The sequence below is a fragment of the Passer montanus genome, unplaced genomic scaffold, assembly GCF_014805655.1.
Source record: "Passer montanus isolate IOZ18808 unplaced genomic scaffold, ASM1480565v1 scaffold31, whole genome shotgun sequence".
In the NCBI taxonomy this organism is placed as follows: domain Eukaryota; kingdom Metazoa; phylum Chordata; class Aves; order Passeriformes; family Passeridae; genus Passer; species Passer montanus.
In genome coordinates, this window is record NW_024367819.1 from 9,304,694 (window position 1) to 9,325,393 (window position 20,700).

At 37.6% G+C, this 20,700-nt stretch overlaps 1 protein-coding gene across 5 annotated transcripts in view; it reads left to right on the plus strand.

Moving 5' to 3' along the window:
• Positions 1-20,700, plus strand: part of SEMA5A (semaphorin 5A) — a 315,764-nt gene that overhangs the window by 290,943 nt on the left and 4,121 nt on the right. For all 5 annotated transcript variants that reach the window (XM_039714857.1, XM_039714858.1, XM_039714856.1 and 2 more), the window contains 4 exons: positions 9,109-9,279; positions 14,263-14,418; positions 16,455-16,502; positions 18,736-18,947. In XM_039714857.1, coding sequence (XP_039570791.1) covers positions 9,109-9,279; positions 14,263-14,418; positions 16,455-16,502; positions 18,736-18,947 — 587 coding nt within the window. The remainder of the gene's footprint in view (positions 1-9,108; positions 9,280-14,262; positions 14,419-16,454; positions 16,503-18,735; positions 18,948-20,700) is intronic.

Here is a 20,700-nt window from a genome sequence, read left to right on the forward strand (position 1 = left end):
GTTGCAAATGAAATGAAAGAAGTTAAAACAAAATAAATAATCAAATTTATATCTTCCATATTTGGTTTGGGGTGGTTTTTTTCTATTTTAGTTGGTGTGATTTAGGTTTGTTTTGGTTCCTGAATCAATTACAGCTCAAACATACCTTTATAATGTGAGTGGAATTGGGTAATATTCCCATGTGATGTCAATAAATTTATCATCAAGAGTATTAATAGCTATATATTTTTTCACTTGTGAGACTGACTTTAAAGATATAATTTTAGTATGTAAAATTATAGAAAAAAAAAAGACATAAGGATTCTGGCAAGACATTAAATCTGGCCTAGTCTTTATTTAAACTAAAAATATTATTTTCATCACAGTGGTTACTGCCAATAAATTTATGTTATCCTTTAAGTGTTGAGTTGCCAGCAAAAAAGGTTCACAACTGATCACGGAATTAGATGGTTATTCAAGCAGTCCATAAAGATTGTTCTTGGAACCTTGAGTTTCTCCTTAATTTAAAGTTGTTTTATTATTCTATGAAAGGGATTATACGTTGAATATATGTTTACAAGAAACTACTTTGGATTAAAAATCATTGTTGTATCTCCAACCTAGGGGGGGAAAAAATCTTGGTTTCAGTCACATCTCACCCTTCATAAAACAAACATTTAAACTGAAATGCTTTTGAGCTGTGCAGAGGCTTTGTGGGAAAAGGAATGGGAAAGATATAGGAGAACACGTGGAGACAAGAAGGTGCTATTGGTTTAGTAAGAGAGAATACAAGGTAAGAAACAATAGAGAGGAAGAAGAAAAGAAGACCGAATGACTCAGTTCTTTCCAGCAGCAGCACATACGTTTAGAAATAAGCTTTCATACATCTTCAATTGTATTAATTATGTATAGTAGTGCTTCATATTTTCTTGTTGAAGACTTGAAAATTTTGTCATTTATCCAAGTGTGGACCTGAACAAATTCTATGGCAATATACATACTATGTATGTGTACCACTATTTTAAAGCATATATGTGTATTAACATACATATATGGTTTCAAATTAAAACTGTATTCCTGAAATCATGGATACAATGGTTTTTATAATATGAGTATTTTTGCCAATCTTTTTGCTGTGCTTTCTCTAAGTTTTTAAAGCCCTCTAACAGTCACTGTCTATTCCTTGCATCAGAATTTAAGCAGAAGATCTGTCCAGAAAACACTTCCCTCTCAGGACACAGTTTCTTGAAAAACATGTTTCCATCTTGAATTGAACCTGAGCAATATGTTTTGGCACACAGCCTACAAACCCAGCAGCTCTCTGAACATTCTGGCTGTTCACTGAAAGCAAATTTCTCTGCAGTTTTATTGATAACAGGAACATTAGGATTGTTGGAAAACTTGAATGCCATGAGGAACTCAAGACCCCACCTCTCCTTCTGGTGGGGCAGATCCATGGGGAATTTCTACTGAGGATCCCTGTTTTGATCTGGGGAAACACCCACTGAGGCATTGAAGTTCCAAAAGAAACACTTGGGCAGAACCAGCCAGTACTTTGTGGTGAAATTTTCTTGCTGTATCCAAGGAGGAGTGTAGCTTCAGTTGCTCATTTTGTAGTTTCTGTGTCTGGGAGTGTGAAGAGATCAAGGGAAGAGGTGAAGCTTCTTTATGAGCATAGAGGCAGGACCAGTGAAGGGTGTCTATGTATTCTACACTAAGCACTGTTGGAGAGAGATGGAAGAGAACCAACGGGGAGCCAACATTTTTCAGAGAATTAGGAAATTGTGGTCCAAGTCTTCTCCATGTGGGCACAGCCCTATTGTGTGTTCTGATTCATTTGCTCCCAGACTGGAATCACAGTGCCTTGCTTTTCTGGGATAATAAAATGACAAATTATTCTGTTTCGTGCAACTGCACTGTTCAAATACTTTGGCAGTAATTCATTAAATCAAAGATTTAGAGGACCATTGTACCAACGTGTGCAAACCTCCCCAGGGATGTATGCAGTAGGTGAAACAACCTCAAACATAGCAACTCCTCACTGGCTCCTGCTTCCCTTGCAAAGGGAATCTCTCCATAGGACACTGCCCTCAGCTTCCTTTGAAGCACATGAGTGGTGAGATGTAAAGTACCAGCTCTGCTCACAAGCTCTGAGATACCTGATTGTATCTCCATACTGTAGTAACTGAAATACATTCATTAAATGGACACAGATTGTTTATAATACTGGGCTAGATTAGTTGTTCAGCTCTTGCTGTTGATTTTCAAATTAAATGCTGTCTTGAATTTCTGGGGAGTTTTTTAAAGTTTAAATTAGTCAAAAGTTTTCAGAGGTGGTATTTTCATTAAGCTCTGCAGCTATTCACTGTAATATTTTTTAAAAGAAATTGTTTTAACCAGTAAAACACACTTATAAATTTGTTGTAGAGGCCCTAGTTGTTTATGAGATAGACAATGCCCCAGACTAAAAACCATAATTCTAAAGCAGAGGTTAAAACTGTGCTTTGAAATTGAAAATATTTTAAAAGATCAGTTGGTATAAAGTGTGGTAGGACTTTCTGAAGCAAGAAGCAGTGCCCTAATCCATCTAATAATTTTATTTAGAGACAAGTTTTATTTTTCTTTTCAGTGCAAAGCAAATTTGAATGAAGATGTAGAGAATGGATGAAGTATTTAGATGTATTGAAGCCTGCAACAAGGAATCACAAAGTTCCTCAGCTACAGAATTACTGTTTGCCAGTAATTAAGAAAAAGCATAGGAGACGGAATCAGATCTCAGATAAATCTGAAGGGAAAACTTTGCAAGCACTAGATGTAATTGATTTTTTGAGAATGGAAGAGTAAAATATTATTGCAGAATAAGGTCTACCCATAAATTAGACATTGTAGGAAGGAAATAAATTCTTACTGGAGAAGCATACCAATAAATTTGAATTCTCTTAATTTTTAATGAAAGAGACAGAAAGGCTAAGGAATGTGAGATCATTTTGTTCTGACCTTGACCTGAAAGTATTTTTTATAGTACTAGAATTAAAATTGCAATAAAGAATTTGATGCTAAGACTTTCCTGAGCTCTTCCAGGATAAGGACAGCTTCACCTGCTCCCTTCTGGCACAGAACCGTTTAGTAACAGTCCAGCCCCGTCATTACAGTTCCAGAAATATTCTGGTTAGCTGGCAGAGGTGTGATGGAAGCTATAGAGGACCCCTCCTGCCACTTCAAGCTCAGTTCTGTTTGCTTCCTTTTCTGCTTATTGCAGGGAGGATCAACCTCTCATGATGTAAACTGCTGACAAAGGGGAGTGATAGAGAAATATACTGAGCAGTGTTTAAGTCATGCTGAAAATCAGTAGGAGTTAATGCTTCTCAATGAATGAATCTGGGCTCAGTGTGATCCTCGAAGATACTAAGTGCTCTGAAGGACTAACACAATGAAGAAGCCCATGGAGCAATCAAAGTGTGCAAGGCTGTCTTGTCTGGTTAACTGTCTTGCAACCCTTGCAGCATCTTAAATATACTTATTAATATATTAATAAACAGAAATTGATAGTTGAATGCAGGATCCCAGAACTTCAAAACATTACTGAAGTCATCTAGACTCTGCCTTCAGCAAGTTCTGTTAAAACTTTTTTTAAGCCTGCAGGGGAGAAACTGAATTTTTTTCTGCAGTACTAAATGGTCCACTGATGGGCAGATTGGTAGCAGTCACTGGGCCTTTTGCTCGTAGTATTTGAAGGCTGAATATATACTAGTAAATTGAACAGTGCCAGAAAATTGCCAGAAATTGTACCCAGGTCCTGGAAGATGATTTGTTCATATTGTTCAAGTTTTAGAATGATCCCTCATATAATTTTGCCTTCAACTAACTATCACTCTCCCAAATCAGCTGCAGAAATAGTTTGTGAGCCAGAGTAGTGTAAAGGCATGCTCATAAAGTACTGTTTCCATCTGGGTAAGCTACTTTGAGGGGCAGGAGATTTTGAACTATTGTTTTGCACTAGTGAATTATGCTTTGAACCTGTGCCTCAGCTCTTTTTTTATGTCTCAGAGATGTGAATAGCAATAAGCTGGCAAGAACTGAACTGAACAGCCTCAATAACTGTGAATGCTCACTGACATTTCTGTTTTCTTTGAGTTACTAATCCACAGTCAATAATGAATCTAAAATCAGTCATATCAGGGCTTTGTTATCCGTGGGGAGTTTGCAAGATATTTATATTATGAAGAGAAATAGATGATGAAGAGAAGTGTTGTTTGAATGATAAATTCTGCAAATCTACAAAAATTACAGGAATTTGCTGACTATAAGATCTGTTTGCCTGACAATAATACAACTGAACCTAAAGAACACTATTCTAGGCCACAGTATTGCACATCTCTTCAGTTATCTCTGTACAAAAAGACAACTTTTCTTCATTTGTGTTTTGTTTTGTTTCTTGTTGCCTTCTCTTATATTCCTTTGCATAGGGACATGGGGATGCGCCTTAATCAGACATTTAAAGCAGAGCTGTGTGAGCACCACTGAGTAGCATGAGCTACAGGAGTTCCTGTTCTCTCTTCTCCTCAGGGCATGGTGGAGGATCAGAGGGAAAGGACAGTTACCATCTCCTAGATTTGATATTCTGATACTTCATGAAAATATTTTGGGATTTTACTAATTTCACATTTTTATTATTGTATCTCTAGTTTACTTTAGTTGTGACATTTTAGCTGACAAGATCTGAATAAATTCATATGTCACTAAACTTGCTAATAACAATAATGAGTTTCAGATATACAAAAATCCCTGAAAAAATATTTAAGTTATTTATGCATCCCCTAAAGCCAGTTGCTTTTTATTGGTTTTATTTTTTTTTTTCTTCTTTATTGTTTTCATTTCCTCCTATTATTTTTTCTTTGAACTCAAACTTGGCCACAAAAAAACAAGAATGTATTTAAAATAATAAAATTTATCCTGCAGTAGCTTCATAAATCAGAAGGAAAAAAATATTCCAGCAAATAGAGGCTGAAGCCCCTCTTATAACGTGCACTGATGTCTCTAGGCTGCTTCTGTAACCAGCAAGAAGAGGGATGAGCTGCTCTTTGAAGCAAGTGTTGGTTTTCTGACTTAAAAGTCTCACTCACAGGTTTAAACTCAAGTGGACCCTTAGATTTTGTTATTGTTCTTTTCTTAGAACCATTTGTTTTCCTTGTGTTTCTGCATTGCACTATTTTGACTGTTTCATCCAGCATTATGAATAAAGGGTATCACAGAAATAAGACTTTGCCTTTGTAAACTGTGATGTAAAAATTGCTCCTTTCCCACCCTGAAACATGCAGCAGTATCCCACAAGACTGGGAAAAAGCAGTAGACTAAGTGATGTGGAATGGGGTGATCCCCAGGTGTGTGGAGGGGAGCAGTAGGCTGCCCAACATGCAGACAGCTTATAAAGGAGCTTGCAATTCTGTCTGTGTTCTCATGAAAGCAGGTGAGGTCAGTGTGTCTGCCCACGCTTCCTTGTAAAACCCAAAGTTTTACAAGTTTATCCAGTTTACTTTATTGTCTCTTGGAAATTCTCCAGTTGTGTGGATGTTTTGTCATGTCCTCAGGAGATACCATTTCTGTACACTGTTTCTTCCTGGCACATCCTCTTCCCTTTGGTGTGGGGTTTTTTTCATTACAGTGAAGAAATACTTATTAACCCCAGCAACAGCCAGCAGGCAAAATGTTGTTTGCTTTATTCTAAAGGAAGGAGGACTGTTTGATAGCACACTCCTAGCTAAAAAGTACCTTCTTTCTAAAGGGACAAGCCTCACCAATTGTCAGAAAATGTAAAGACTCTTTAAGTCTTTCATTGTGGAACTACTTTAATGACTTTCTTTTGTCCAACATCTCTACAAAATGGTTATGTAAAGAAACTGTAGTGACTGGAACTTGCCTTACTGCTGTGTATTTTTCCTCCTATAAGAGGCAGAAATAACATTAAGGGCTCCATGACAAAAGTAAAAAAAAGGAGAAAAAAGGAAAAAAAAAAAGCCAGATGGTGCTGTGTTGCTAAGCAACTTAAAGAAAGATGAAAGAAACCACAGAGCTCTATTTAGGTCTTGTAAAAACTCAAGCAGTAAATACCCACTCCTTTGATCTTATTTAACAATGATGATGCCTTATTATCCTCTGTTGCTGAAAAGAAAAAATTCTGGGGACAGATAAAAGAGGTAGTTACAATAGTCCTTGAAATGTTAGAGGCAGCCTGTCAGTAAATAGATACTTAAAAAAAAAAAAGCCCAAAAACCAAGCAGTTATAATTGCACTGTCCAGCTCAGCTAGGATCAAATGTAACATTGCCTACTATATTTGTCCTATCCCACCTTCCCCAGACCTACTTCTCCCTTTACATCTGAAGCCACATAGTACAGCCATGATCACTGCAGTTGTGGAACATGGTGACGTTCCTGGGTGTCACATCAGTCTCTGTGTTCTCAGCCACCTGTAGATCAATGGCAATTTCAAATGCAGGTGCATTTGTAATTCTCACTCTGGTCCATTGAAAAATAAGTAGGGAAGTGTTGGGGGTCACTGTCTCCATTACAGTGAACAATGCACTGGCAATGTTTGCAGACAATTTTTGTTCAGTGTAGTTAATCTCAGGCAGAATCAATTCTGTTTCATGAAGGTCTATATGCTGCAGCAGACATGCCTCTGATCATTTGAGCTACTCAAAGATCACATTAAAGAAAAAATAAAAGAATAAAAAAGGGTGTATCTAGAAAGGTAAAGCCTTAATATCGTGTGAAATAAGTAGTTTGGGTATCAGCTTCTGCTTTTATTTGACATAATTAAAAAAAAAAAAAAACAGAAAAAAAGAGGCAAGTTCTGAATAAAGGATGCTGTGTCTTGAAATTGTTATAAAATTGCACAGTATATTTCATCTGCACTGAAGACATATAACCTATGGCTTTCTTTGATATGACTTTGCATAATACTGCATTAATAGAGTTATCTCAGGCAAAAGGACATATTTGTTTTCCAGTGAAATGTATGAATAAGAAAAATATGAGTAAGAGAACAAGTCAGATACTCTGCCAAGATACAGTATTTATTTATGATATGTGGTATAAAACTCTCTCATGCATGATGATTTGTTGTATGATGTAGCAATCATTGAATTCCTTAATAATGGCAATAATTTATTTAAATTGCATACTGGGGATATAGTACCAGACTACAGAAATCCTGTCTGTCAAATCAGGCTTCAGAGTCCAGATAAATTAGTTGAAAGAGTTTTCACAACTACAGTTCTTAGCAAGGAAGTGCCAAGTGCATGCTTTCTTGGTGTTTAGGATGGTATTGCAAATAAAGAATGGAGGGAATAAAATGCAGTATATTTAACAATTTCAGTTAAAGGATTAGTAAGTAGTCTTTGCTATACAATAAGGAATTATCTGTTTGATTAGCATTTGAGAACCTGAAGTTATACTGTATCTGAAATGACATCACAAATGCATTTATAGCTTTTAATATCAAAATTCTCCTCATTTTCTCACTGTTGAAGATTTTACATAGAAATCATTCTATTAAACTGCCCACGTGCATTTGTGATATGCAATCCTACGAAGCCAAAAAGAGGTTTTTTTTAAATGTTCTATATCTCCATCTAAGAGAGAACTTAAATGCAAATACCACATAGATATTTTCATTGTCAGCCAGTTTTTTAAGGTTTGTAACCTTTTTTTTTTATGGTGAGAGATAATGAGGAATAGCATTTCAGTAAACCAGTAAAAACTATCCCTTGAAAAGCTGTTTCATTAATTGAACAAAGATCAAAAAGGCATGGTAAATAATTTACTTCCATAAGAATTCAAGTGGTAATGCTTGAAATAAAGGTTTGAAAAGAAATTGATTTTTTTTTTGTAGGATATGAAAATTTTGAAAGTTTAGGTTTTTGTCTCTTTTCTTAAAAAAAAAAAAAAAAAGAAAGAAAGAAAGGAAGGAAGAAAAGAAGATGAATGAATAAAATACTGCTTCCCTGGGAGAGGTACATCTGACTTGTCATGTGGCTACAAGTACAAAATCTTTGTCAAATGGGCTGCAATGTGGCTCTAAATACCAGAAACATATCCTGAAGCAGTAGCTTTAAGAACAGGGGCTGAAAGGAGCCAGACTGGTGCAGGCAATTAGATGAACTTTCATTTAAATCTTGTCTAGTGGCCATGTGTCATAAACCATATGACAAATAGGTCTCCCATGAAATCCAGCCTACATTTCAGAAGAATGTTGTGAAAACTCTGACTGGAGAATAGTTTGACATATTTGAATTAGTAAATTCTAAAGAAGGAGGGAGAGGAAGGTAAATAATAATATTTATTTTTCCAAGACTTGTTTTAGAAACTTAAAGTGGCAACTCCTTTTTGTCAATGTGTGTTGCCTTCTTAAGCTTCTGCCATTGTTCAAATTCTGACATCTGTGGTATTTGAATTAGTAAATTCTAAAGAAGGGGGGAGAGGAAGGTAAATAATAATATTTACCTTTCCAAGACTTGTTTTAGAAACTTAGAGTGGCAACTCCTTTTTGTCAATGTGTTGCCTTCTTAAGCTTCTGCCATTGTTCAAATTCTGACATCTGTGGTAGAGATGTGTTAAGCCTGTAACATTATATTGGCCCATCAAATCCTGCAACTGTGTTAGACCATTTGAAATGGGTTGAAGGGTTAAGGCAATCCACCTGAGCTGAGAAACAAATTCTAGATTCGTCCATCCTTCTGTTGCTATTTTTTGGTTAGGTTTTATTTATATCAATAAAAAACTACTCCGAGCTTACAATATTTCTGCTAAACAACCTTTGGTATTTTGTGTCCTCAAAACTGAGAAAAGAAAAGAAAAAAAAGATTTTTGCCCTTAAATATATTATGATACCCACTAAAAGTGTCTTTTATGTATGAGTAATTTTGTTAAACTTTTCCAGCATACCAAGGCCTTTTAAAATTAAATTGCATCGTGATTAAATTTGCAGGAACTATGTTCAGTGGCAGCTAAAAATATCCAATAATTTCAGTAGGCCATGAATTAGATCCACAGAATATGAGAAAAATGAGCTGGATTATGTCATGTGTCGCATCAGCTTGGAAAACTACAGTATTCTTTGTCTTTTCAGTGGATGGAGGCTGGTCTTGTTGGTCATCTTGGTCCAAGTGCTCAGCAACGTGTGGAGGAGGGCATTACATGCGAACGCGCTCCTGCACAAACCCAGCCCCAGCGTACGGAGGGGATATCTGCCTCGGGCTGCACACGGAGGAGGCGCTCTGCAACACTCAGCCGTGTCCAGGTACGGCCAGTCAGCCATCCAGCTTTGGCCTTCGTATGCCACAGAGTAAAGCATCCTCAGTTAGCCAACATAATGCCCTTGATCTATTATTCAGGAGCAAATTATTTCTCTCCCTTATTAAGTGCACAATCAGCCCTTACATGCTACAATGCTGCAGTAAATCAAGTACTAGCAGAATATGTTCTACAGGAGACTACCTCCTTCCTCCCTCTTTAAAAATTAAAATCTAAGTTGCTATATCTGAATCTGGATTAAGTAAAATTGTGTAATATTTGAAGTGGGCCATGCAAATGTTTTGTGAGACTTTTAATAAAAATATCACAAAGTGCTTCTGTTACAACACCAAACATTCACAGCAAGCAAATTGCTGAGGTTAATAGTTCAACACATGTCATCATGTCAGGTGATATCAGGTCCTTCAAGTAGATACTATTTGCCCTGTTTTTGTATAAAACACAAATAAAACTTTCATAGTGTTTGTAAAACTCCTTCTTCAACTTTGAATGCTAAGGAACAAAGACCTGATCTTTTTAAATTACTGTGGACTGCTAAGTATATGAAGTGTCTCAGCACTCCTGCTAGTTATATGATATTATGGATCATGTCTATTTCTGTAATGTTGACTCTGCCTTTTGACTCATATTCAAGGAACCTAATTTTTTTAATGAAATTTAAGTGAGAAATTGAGATTATAACTACATAAGCTTTCATTTATTGCTGATTGGTGGATTACAAGCAACAGCAAAAGGAAGAAAGGAGCTCTGATGTCACACTGTATTATTTGTTTCACTTAGAGCTCCTAGACTTCATAGCAAAAGTTTTCTGCTCGTATGATGAGGCTATGCATGTGAGGGCAAAAGCCCCATGACTTTGAATGGATCATATTACTTGTTATGATTCTTTCCTTCTCTAGGCACTGCATATCTTCCAGCAGAATAAAAGTACCTACTTTGTCAAAATTAAAGCAGATTTGGTTTAAAAAAACTCCAATTGGGTTTTAAAAAAAGCCAAGCATAGAAATCAGTCGATTATTTGATTTTTTTGAGACAAATATTGTACATTTGTATGCAGAAGTCACATTGCTGCCTTGAAATCCTTTAAGGCATCTTTGAAAGGTCAGAGCTGGAATGTTCATTGTGCTAGTATTGTAGCTATTTTTCTTGTTGTGCATTTATTTTCTACCACCATTTTCCTATAAATGACAGTTTGCAAACATTCATAAATAATTTCTTCATCTTATTTTGACCTGCTTGTGGCCCAAATTTTGGAGTAGATGCAGAATGGAGGAGGAGGTTGGTTTCATTCATCTTCGTTCAAGAAAGTGGAAACTCTTATAAAACAATAACATTTCAGAGGCTTAAAATGTATTTTTCACATTCTGTTATATTTTATTGATATTTCAATCTCACTGAAAATTTGCTGGTTTTGAAACAGCAATCATCCATTAGCTGTGAGAATGGCCCTTGCCTCATGTTTACAATATATATTTCAAAACTGCTTTTTACTGCTCTTATTTCACATGAGAATGGGTCAAAAATAACCACAATGCTTCATAGATCAAGTTTGAACAGACACCTGAACACCTGCAGAACCATTTTCTTGGGGAAAGGACGAGGTGAAGAGTGGTTTGTCCTTGTGCAGATCTGAAAGCACCATTGCTGACATTCACTGCTTGAGTGGCGTGCTCAGTGTAAGAGAATAGTAATGACACTTGGAATCTAAGAACAACAATCCAGCAGAGAAATGAATATGCAAAAAATGAAAATTATTTATGACATTTCTTATGTGAAAAGAGTGAAGATTTTTTGGCATTTGAAATCCTCCTTTTTTTTTCTAAACAAAACTAGCAGAAAACAAAACTTTCTGGAATCCTGATACTAAGGATTTGTTGAGGATATAGAGATTTAATGGAAAATCCAACTGAAAGTATTCAAGTGTGCACTTAAAAGAAAATAACAGGCTTGTGTCTGCAAAATACATCAATTTTTCATCTTCATTTTAAAAGCCCTATCATTGAGTTTGTAGTTTTTATTTTAATTTTCTCAAATGCAATCACAGCAATATGAAAGGAAGTACTGCAGTATTGATCAGTAGTGGCTGATTATCAGTAAGTGTAACCAGTTGCAGTGTGTCTGCAATAAGTTGCATAAAACAGTATTTTATACCTTAAGTATTTACTGCTTTTCTAAGGGGTGAAAATACATTCTGTCCTTGGATTGGTAACTTACACATACAAATAATGGACAAAGCAGCTGAGCATTTAGAAATGCTGGTGTAATACTGCATGAAAGAGATTTAAATGTTACATTGATTAATCTGATCTTTCTGCAGTGCTGCATTCACCAAGGGATCTCTTAGGAGCTGCTTTATCTTAACCTGGCTTCAAAGGCCAGCCAAGAGTCTGTAGGAAGATATGACGTCATGATTAAGCCTTGCCATGTTAGAGGTGAAAAGCAGTTCAGCAGGTTAAACACATCTCCAGTTGACCCTCTCTTTTACATTCTCATGACTTGTGCATGTCATGAGAACTGAGGAGCAAGTTCAGGAGCCTGCCTGAGGTGCAAGAGAGCCTCAGATACTTTGAACTGACAGAAATCAAAGGAATGAGGCAAGATAGCTGAGTCAGTGCAAAAACATGCAAAAGCTGTGGGATCACCTTCCCAGGGATGGCACATCTGACAATTTGAAGTTATGCATCTGTTAGTCTTGGATGCCTTATTTCTCTGCAGCTCTCTGAGCTCCCAACTACCTCCTCAAGCCACGGGTTTTGTGAGGAGCCACCATTGCAGGGGTGGCCTTCTGTTTCATGCTTGCACTGATGTGCCCCCTCTCCTCTTCTTTGATTCTGTGAAGCTGATCAGCTCAGCACCAGACCCACAGACTGCCTGTCCTGTAGTGTCTGGGGGCACTGCAGGACTCACAAAGTTTCTTTATAGGTCCCCTAAGGAGCAGGACAGAACAGTAACTTTTCCCAGTCACTCATATATGACTTAGCATGATCCCTATGTACTCTGAAGTTCCTATTTCACCATGGGATGTAGCTTCTTCAGCAAAAGGTCTGTCAGGTCAAAAGCACGTTGGGCTGCAGAGTGCACCAGCCAACAAGATCCATTTAGGATCTTGTTGGCTGGTGCCCACAAGTATTTTGGCACCTGCTGCGGATATCCCAATTATACCAGGACTGGCCAAGAATCTTGGCTCTGGCTTAAGCATGCTCTCTACCACCAGTGAGAACTGGGCCAAGATTTGTAATGGGCAACATTCTTTTAAGCTTGAATGAGCAGGGCTTTACTGTTACTAAATATTTAGGGTAAAGATCCATATACTTATTTTACTTAGATCTAGCATCTGACACTGGAGGTATAAAAGTGGCTCCTGGATGTGCCACACTAAGCAGGAAAGCAGGAAGAAGAAGCCTGTCCCCTGTCCATTTGCTTGACTCCCACCTCAGCTCTCCCACTCCCCTGAATTAGGATTGAAATACATTTTGGCACCTGCCTCTGTGCTCCTAGTACCCACTCTGCAAATGAGCCCCTCCCAGGACCTTTCCTAGGAAACAGAAAAATCAAAGGACAGAGCTGAGTATTTCTGCTACTCACAATAACAAGATCTTACAAGCTGATTGTATCAAAGTATTTGTCCTGTTGTTCAAAGAAGGCCTCATCAAGACAGTTACTAATTGTTCATTAAATATCAATATCCTAGTTCTTACCTGACCTGCTAGGTTAATCTATTTAATAATCAACAGTTATTGCTCGGCATTTTTCAAGACTGCAGTCTCAAATATTTCTTCTCAAGTCTGTTATTTTTTAGATGACTGAAAATTTTAACTTCTTTCCCATGTGAACAAGGGGAAAGTAATGAGTAAATGTGAACCTTGTATTCTGGAATTAGGTATTGGAACAAGGTACTGGAAGGGGCTCCAGAGACTGTAAAATTTCCTTGACTTTCCACCTGATTAACAGTGTAGAAAAGCTTCACTAATTCACAGATTGTAATGTTCTTCAATCTAACTTGAATCAAAATTAGAAAATATACAATTTTTCATTTGAGCCAAAATGAGATTTGTAAATTTGCTTCATATTGGCATAGAATTACTTAAAATGTTGAAGTAGGAACAAGTTTGGTTTAGAACAGAAGGACACTATTCCATATCAAAACCATAAAGCCTATCTCTGTGGAAAAGCTGACAGAAGAAAGGAAGTTTGCCTGAGCTCTGTCTTCCCTATATTTGCCAGACTTAGAAGAGTCCTATGAAGACAAGGCTCAGCCTTGAGTTGTAAGAATGCTGAGTGCAGTAAACTCACACCACCTCATGAGAATGAGATCAATTCACTTCATTTAAGGAAAGTGTCTGAGATCACACAGGCATGAAATAAAAATATCTTCATCAAAGCCACATGAGGAGGGGAAGAAATATAGAAAAGAAATAGGAGGTGACAAACTGAATGGAGAAGATGAGAATCTACAGCCAAGAAATAAACCTGAAATAGGAAAAGTTGAAAAAGAAAACATTAAAAAAATCTTCAAGGTGCTTCTATTTTGGGGTTAAATACATGTCCTGTTTCAGAACAGAATGCTCTTATAGTTTCCATTGCTATTGGTCAGGAACATTAAAAAAATGCAGTGAGCTTGTCCACCTTAATGACCTACACTGGAATTAATTCCACAGCTATCACTCTTTCAGTCACCCCTAGAGAATCCTCCAGCTTCTCACTTCCACACACAAAGGCCATGGGAGAAGCCAAAACCATGAGATGTCTGTAGCAAATTGACCACCACATTCACATTTCAGAGACTTCTGCCAAAGCCAAACTGCCTTTGTTTTATCGGAGTGAAGGAGCTGCCCTCTGCTAGATGGTGGTAGCTGGAGAGGAGGCTTTCTGTCCTAACTCAGAAGTAGAAGCTATTTCTCTCTCACTCAGTGTACTTGAGCTCCTTAATCACAGTGTCTGCATGTGTGTCCCTCTCTGTCTGCTGCAGACAGCTGGTCCGAGTGGTCCGAGTGGTCTGACTGCGACTCGTCTGGCTTCCAGAGCCGCGCTCGGCAGTGCGTCCTTCTGTTTCCTGTGGGCAGCCAGTGCACAGGCAACACCACCGAGAGCCGGGCCTGTGCTGTGGACTCCAACTTTATACCGGGTGAGGTCAGATCAGCCAGCTTCTTGAAGGATTAGTGAAATCTCTCAAGGTTTCAGGACCAAGGCTGTTCCAGACTGCACTGTGCAGATCCATGAGCTGAAGCAGAACTTGCCTTTAGTCAGAACAAGGATTTTGGTCTGCTGTGTAGAGGCAATGTGTTTGTGTAGATCTGGTGTCTACATAAAAATCTGTCCCTTGGCACCCAGTGTCACTGCCTTGGTTAGTCACTGTCACAAAAATCTGCAGGTCTCTCCCATTCTACTTGATAGCAGGGGATGAGTACACATAGTAAGCAGAAATAGTTTGCTTTTTATTTTAAGTGGTTTTGGGATTAGGATTATTAAAGAAATGTTGCTGTAGGTTTTGTGGTTTCCATGTACAAAATGGGCGCTGTGGTTGTAATCCAGAAATCATTTCAGACAGTCCCTTACCTTGATAACTGCTCAAAAAGGTAAATACCATTAGCTTTGCCTCCAGTCCTTATGTCTCATGACTGCTAAGTACCTGATGAATAGTCACATTATGTATTATTCTATAGTATTTGTGCAAACTCATGATTGTACTTTTGTTTTTAAATCACAGGAGTCATTTAAATCCTTACAACAGTATGGATGGTCACAATGCACTGCTGTTAGCAGTCAACTTTCTCCCTATGTACATTAAAAATAGCAAGGGGTCTTTTCACAGACAGAAAAAATTTACATTTTAATGCATCATTTGAAATGTAGCTGTGTTTATTCACTGCAGCAACCTTTTATTTGAGTGACTATGCAGTAAATAGTACAATGTAACAAAGACATCAGCAAAGTTAAACTCTGTTTTTATGGATGGTGAATAATGCTTTATCTTCCAAACAGTATTTTCCTCTGAAACCAATGTGAAAAATGTCAGTATGGAAGCAAAAACACCCACATTGTCTTTTCCCTTTTCTAAGGCTTTTGAGTCTCTATTAATATCCTCATTCTGTAAATCTGCAGCTTAATCCAATATAAGTTCTACATCTAGTTTTGGAAGGCAGGCATTTTCAGAATCTGAAACAAGCCACCATGTCTCTTGCCCTTCTGGTTTGCTGCTGATCCTCACATTACCAGTAACACAGCAGATGAGTCATGCCCACTACTCCCACCTTAGTGAATCGAGCTTGCCTTCTCTGGTTCACTTGGCTCACTTTTTCTCATCCAGGTCTTCTAACTGAAGGGTTTCCTCCCTAGCACTTGGCTGAAAAGACTAATCCCTGCAGAAGTGGCAACTTTCCTCTGTTGTAAGAACTGGGCACATAGTACTAGCCCATTTCTGTATTTTTCCCCTCACTTAATTTTTTTGCTTGGAAAGATGTTATAAAAAAACTTAAAATTCTGCTTTTTTGAAATCAGGTATACTGTTTCAGCTACTCCACTTGTATACAAGTGATCCTTGACCCTTTCAGAGAGGTTCAAGAGACTGATTTTTAAGGCAGAACTTCTCTTCATAGAAACCATGGTCTGGAAGTAAGAAGTGGAAAAACTTGATAAAAACCTGCAGATTTTATTCTGTATTTTCAAAGTAAAAATTGTAAGGATACAGGCTGGAATTGCATTTTATTAGTTTATGACTGAGATCTATGAAATTGGCAGTTGTCTTTTTTGAAGATGTATAAATTCCCACTTTTCACATGAGTGCTAGATGCAACTTTTAGAAGTAATGAGTGCATTTGAACGCAAGGTAATTAAACTGTAGTTAATTTTACTTCAGTAAATCAACTCTTTCTCCACAAGCCTAAACTCCACAAAGAATGCTTCCATGTGCATTTCATTCTTTTTATTACAGAGCTGTTTTGAGGCAAGAATTAAAAATAAGTTGTTGCTTTTGCTTGGGAGACTAAGGAGCCTGAAGATGTCATGGGTCCTTTCTATTAATTCTACCACATAGTAAAAATTTTTTTACCTTGAAGTGGATGTAATAGAATGAATTTTTAAATCCTTTATGTGTTAATCTAACTAGAAGTTCTCTGTAATATTTTTTTCTCCTTGGCCTAAGTGGTTTCTTTATTTTTCTAGAAATATCTGTGGCACGATCCAGCAGCATAGAAGAGAAACGATGTGGCGGTAAGCTTTTCAGCTCGAGATGTCAGTTAAATGCTGAAATATTGATTCTCCATTTTTTTGCTTTTGTTTCACCTTTTGCACTCCCTTATTAGTATTATTCTGCCTTCTAAATACTGCATTCTCATTATTTACGCTTGTACAGAAAAAAGTAGTTACTTGTACAGAAAAATGTAGCTACTACAGGATTTCTCATTAAATATCCATCTGTCATTGGTGACCTTTGAGAGCAGAACATGCATTATTGGGTGTTTTTATTTTCTTCTTTGTCAGTGTGGCAGTCATCCTTGTACTCAAAAAGAAATATCTATAATAATCTAGTTATCAGAAGGTCAAAATTTGTAAATTTGTTGCTCCGCCTTTTTCAGGATAACAAGAGCACAAACCTCTTTTAGACTCCAAATAAACAGCAGAAATCCAGCCTGCTAACAAATTTAATAGCCCAGACTCTATTTGGGACTCATTTTCAGCTTTATTGCCAGAGACAAAACTGAAAAGTAAATGAAAGGTTCCATTCTGGAGAGTCGTGATGCTAGAAAAATAGATCTTGAATGGAAAAACTTTTAAAATCATTAAACAATAAGAAGAAGGAAAATGAACTTTTTTTTTTCCTGTGTTGAGCTATCATGCTTAGTCTGTGTCGTCATGGTGATAGCTCTGGCCAGTCCTAGTATTCTTCCATGCACAGATAAGCTGCATTTTTAACCTAATAAAGGACAATGGAAAAACAGAGGTTATGAAAGTGTACTTGTGCATATGGTAACTTGTTGTGGGAGCCAAGATAATGTAATTTGATTTTTTTGCTAATTAGCAGTGGTACTCTGAAATCATTGTGCCAAGTTTTGCAACACTGGGAAACCCTCATAAAGGCGTAGAAGGATATTTTAGTGATAGATTGATATATTGACACAGTCAACTGAGACACCTAAATATTAGTTTGTGTTTCTAAGTACTCAGTAGGCATGTAAAGGTTTTGTAAACCTTGGGTTTTACAAAAATTGAGAGCCATGTACTGGCCAATTTTTCTGTATCACAGTGAAAAATATTTAAGAGATGTTTTAAAGACTAGCACCAGTATGTCAGTTTAAAATCCTTCATTTGTACATTTAGGCAACAACAAAGTTTCAGTCATGCTAAGATGAAATTTCCAACATGAGCTTCTCAGTGATACTTCTCCCCTAAAGTAAATAAAAAAGCACAGCTTCAGTTCAAAATAATAATGGAAAGCAGTCAAATTTGTTTATTTTGAGCTAATCCTACTGGTTCTGTATCTGATCTGGTATGTCAGTTCAGTAACATCAGGGGATGATTGTGCTTTAAGTTCCCTCCTACAGTTTCATGCAGCAATGGACTTCCTCTCAGTTTTAATCTTTGTGCAGGTGGAGAGGCTTTCCCGTGGTCTGATGCCATTGTGCCTGTGAAGAGCAGAGCACATAGGGAGGTGCTGGGCTCTGAGGTGTTGACTTTGCACTCTGGCTCCCTTGCTTAAAGGTCTATTGAGATTCAAGGAGTCTATCTCTTGCCACTTCCCATTTCTCCCTAGAATGCTACCATTTCTTCCTCACACCCCCTTAAATAAAGAAAAAAATCCAAGAGCTGGAAAAAGGAAAAAACTGGCCAAATACAAAAAGAATGATAACCAGCAAGAATTAAAGCAGGGATGGAAAAAACATCTGCTGCTGCTTCTGGGGCATGCATCCAGTAAAAGGGATATGGAAAATGTTCATGAAATACAGGAATGGGGCTCAATGATATCAGGATTTTTTCAGTTCTGCCACATGTCACTATGTATAAGAGGAAAAACTGTAATAGCAGCAGAGGAGGTGATACTGTAGTTCACTGAAAGAAAAAAAGCTATTTATGTATACTATATACATCATTTATACATAACAAGGCTCTGTTTTACAGAAAAAAAACTACTATTAACTATTCAAACATACGGAAAGCAATTAATTTTTCTTTTATTTGTGTTCTGAACTTATTTAAGCATCTTTCAATGATCTCTACTTAAAGAGATATATGGGTATCTAAGATTCTTATAATGGTCCCTTCAGGGAGGTAAAATGAATTTACTACTGTAGGGATAACCCATCACAATTGAGATGTTTCAGGGAAACACATGAAAATTCCCTTATCCTTATTTGAATCAAACACTTGTCTACATTTTTTCCCCGAGCTGAAGCTTTTACTGCTACTGCCTCAAAATTAAGATTGCCTTCTTCTCTCCGCTCTGCAGAGTTCAACATGTTCCACATGATCGCAGTGGGATTAAGCAGCTCAATCCTCGGTTGCCTTCTCACCCTGCTTGTTTACACGTACTGCCAGCGGTACCAGCAGCAGTCCCACGACGCGACTGTCATCCACCCGGTGTCACCCGCTCCGCTCAACACCAGCATCACCAACCACATCAACAAACTGGACAAATACGACTCTGTAGAGGCCATCAAGGTGAGCAGAGGGCTGGGAGCTCCTCAATGCACCTAGATGACATTTCCCCCGTATCAAAAGAATTTCCCTTGCTACTTTTCCGCAGTGCCATTTGAGCTCAGCTTAAGCTGTTTGTTAACGACAGAAGTAGATTTCACTTGAGGTATTGTAATTGCAGATCCTTTCACTTGTCAATCCCTTTTAGGCAGTGTCCTGATTTAGGACAAATTTGGAAGAAAACCTCCAAAGGGGCCCCTCCAGAAAACAAACCCACACAGCCCTTCCCCCCAACCAGTTTGGGAAAGATTCCTCAGAGAGAAGTGGAAAGAACCTGTTTATTTAACAGGCATGGCAATCCCCAGCACACAGAATGAACAATACCAGATGACAACACTCTTTCAGTGCTCTGAAAAAGATGACAAATTCAGAAAGTCTCTCCTGGGAGTGGTTGCTCTGTTGTCAGTCCCTCCAGTGCTGGGAAGGTGCTGCCACAAGGTGCAAACTCTCAGTGTTTCCCAGCACCCAGTCCAGAGCAGGCTCGAGTGGTTCCAAGGAAAGGGAAAGAAAAGCAGTCCAGGGAAAATTCGGACTGCCTAGCTAAAATAACTAATGAGCAGGAGCAAAAGCAAGAGCAAAGCAGCAGCAAGAGCCAAGTGAAAGCAAGAGCAAAAAGCCTAAGCCAAAACAAACCAGCTCTAAGTACTGCCCTGTCTCTGTGTCCCACCAGCTGTTGGGGAGTGAGCAGGCTGATTTCAGAGCCAGTCTTGAAGGCACAGAACATAATATCCAGCATAAACAGAATAGACAACTGGGGATACAAGCATCATAACATCATCCTAGGACAGGCAGGAAGTTGGATTTTGCATGTGTGTATAATTTATACAGCAGGTTTTGCTGGGAAAAAGCAAATCACTCAAGTTGTTTTGTGGGATTTTTTTCCTAATTGTGTTCCCTACTGGCTTGTTCAAGAAGTAAATAGAGACATTTACCATGGCATCTACTGAGGAAATTCCTTTGGCTCTGATGATCCAGTTTCAGGGGCACTGTTCATCTTCCTGCACTATGTCTCTGTATGGGAGATGTATCTGGTGAATATATTCTGACTCTCAGCTACTGTTTATAGCCAAACTACTCTGTGAAAAAGCAGTATAGGTGTACTGAGAGTCTATAATGATATCCATACTACATCATCATTATTCCCAAACTGCACTTCTCTTTTTGTGACCTTTTAAAATAACTCTGCTTTTCAGATCTAAATTAAGGAAGGATGTGCATTTTGAAAATACCTAGTTCAGTGTCTTCAGATTACAAAGTTTATTCATGCAGCTGCAAAGCTTTTTTTGCAAATGAGGATTTTTCTTAAATCCTACCTGGATAATCCAGTTCTTAATTTCTGCATTTTTATTTCTAATTAAAGATATTTTAATGAAAATTATTAAAAATGGCAAGAAACGTGTGGATCTTCTAGTCAGCAGTGGAATATGAACCTAATTTAAAGCTTTTTGAAATTCTACAAAATCTCTCTAGATAGCTACAGAAACAAAAAAAAAATCACTCCTTTGAAAATTCATATTCTAAATACCCATATTACTTTTCTAAAAAACAGGATTTAAGCTCTTAAGGCCTTCAGACATTTCTGCCACTTGAAGATCAGGGAATTAAGACAGTAAAGAGAAAAGAATACTTATTCAGTATAAAGATAGTGACTCATTCTAATAGGAAGAACTGCATATATATGATTAAAAATATTCACAGAATCATAAAATTAGTTTCG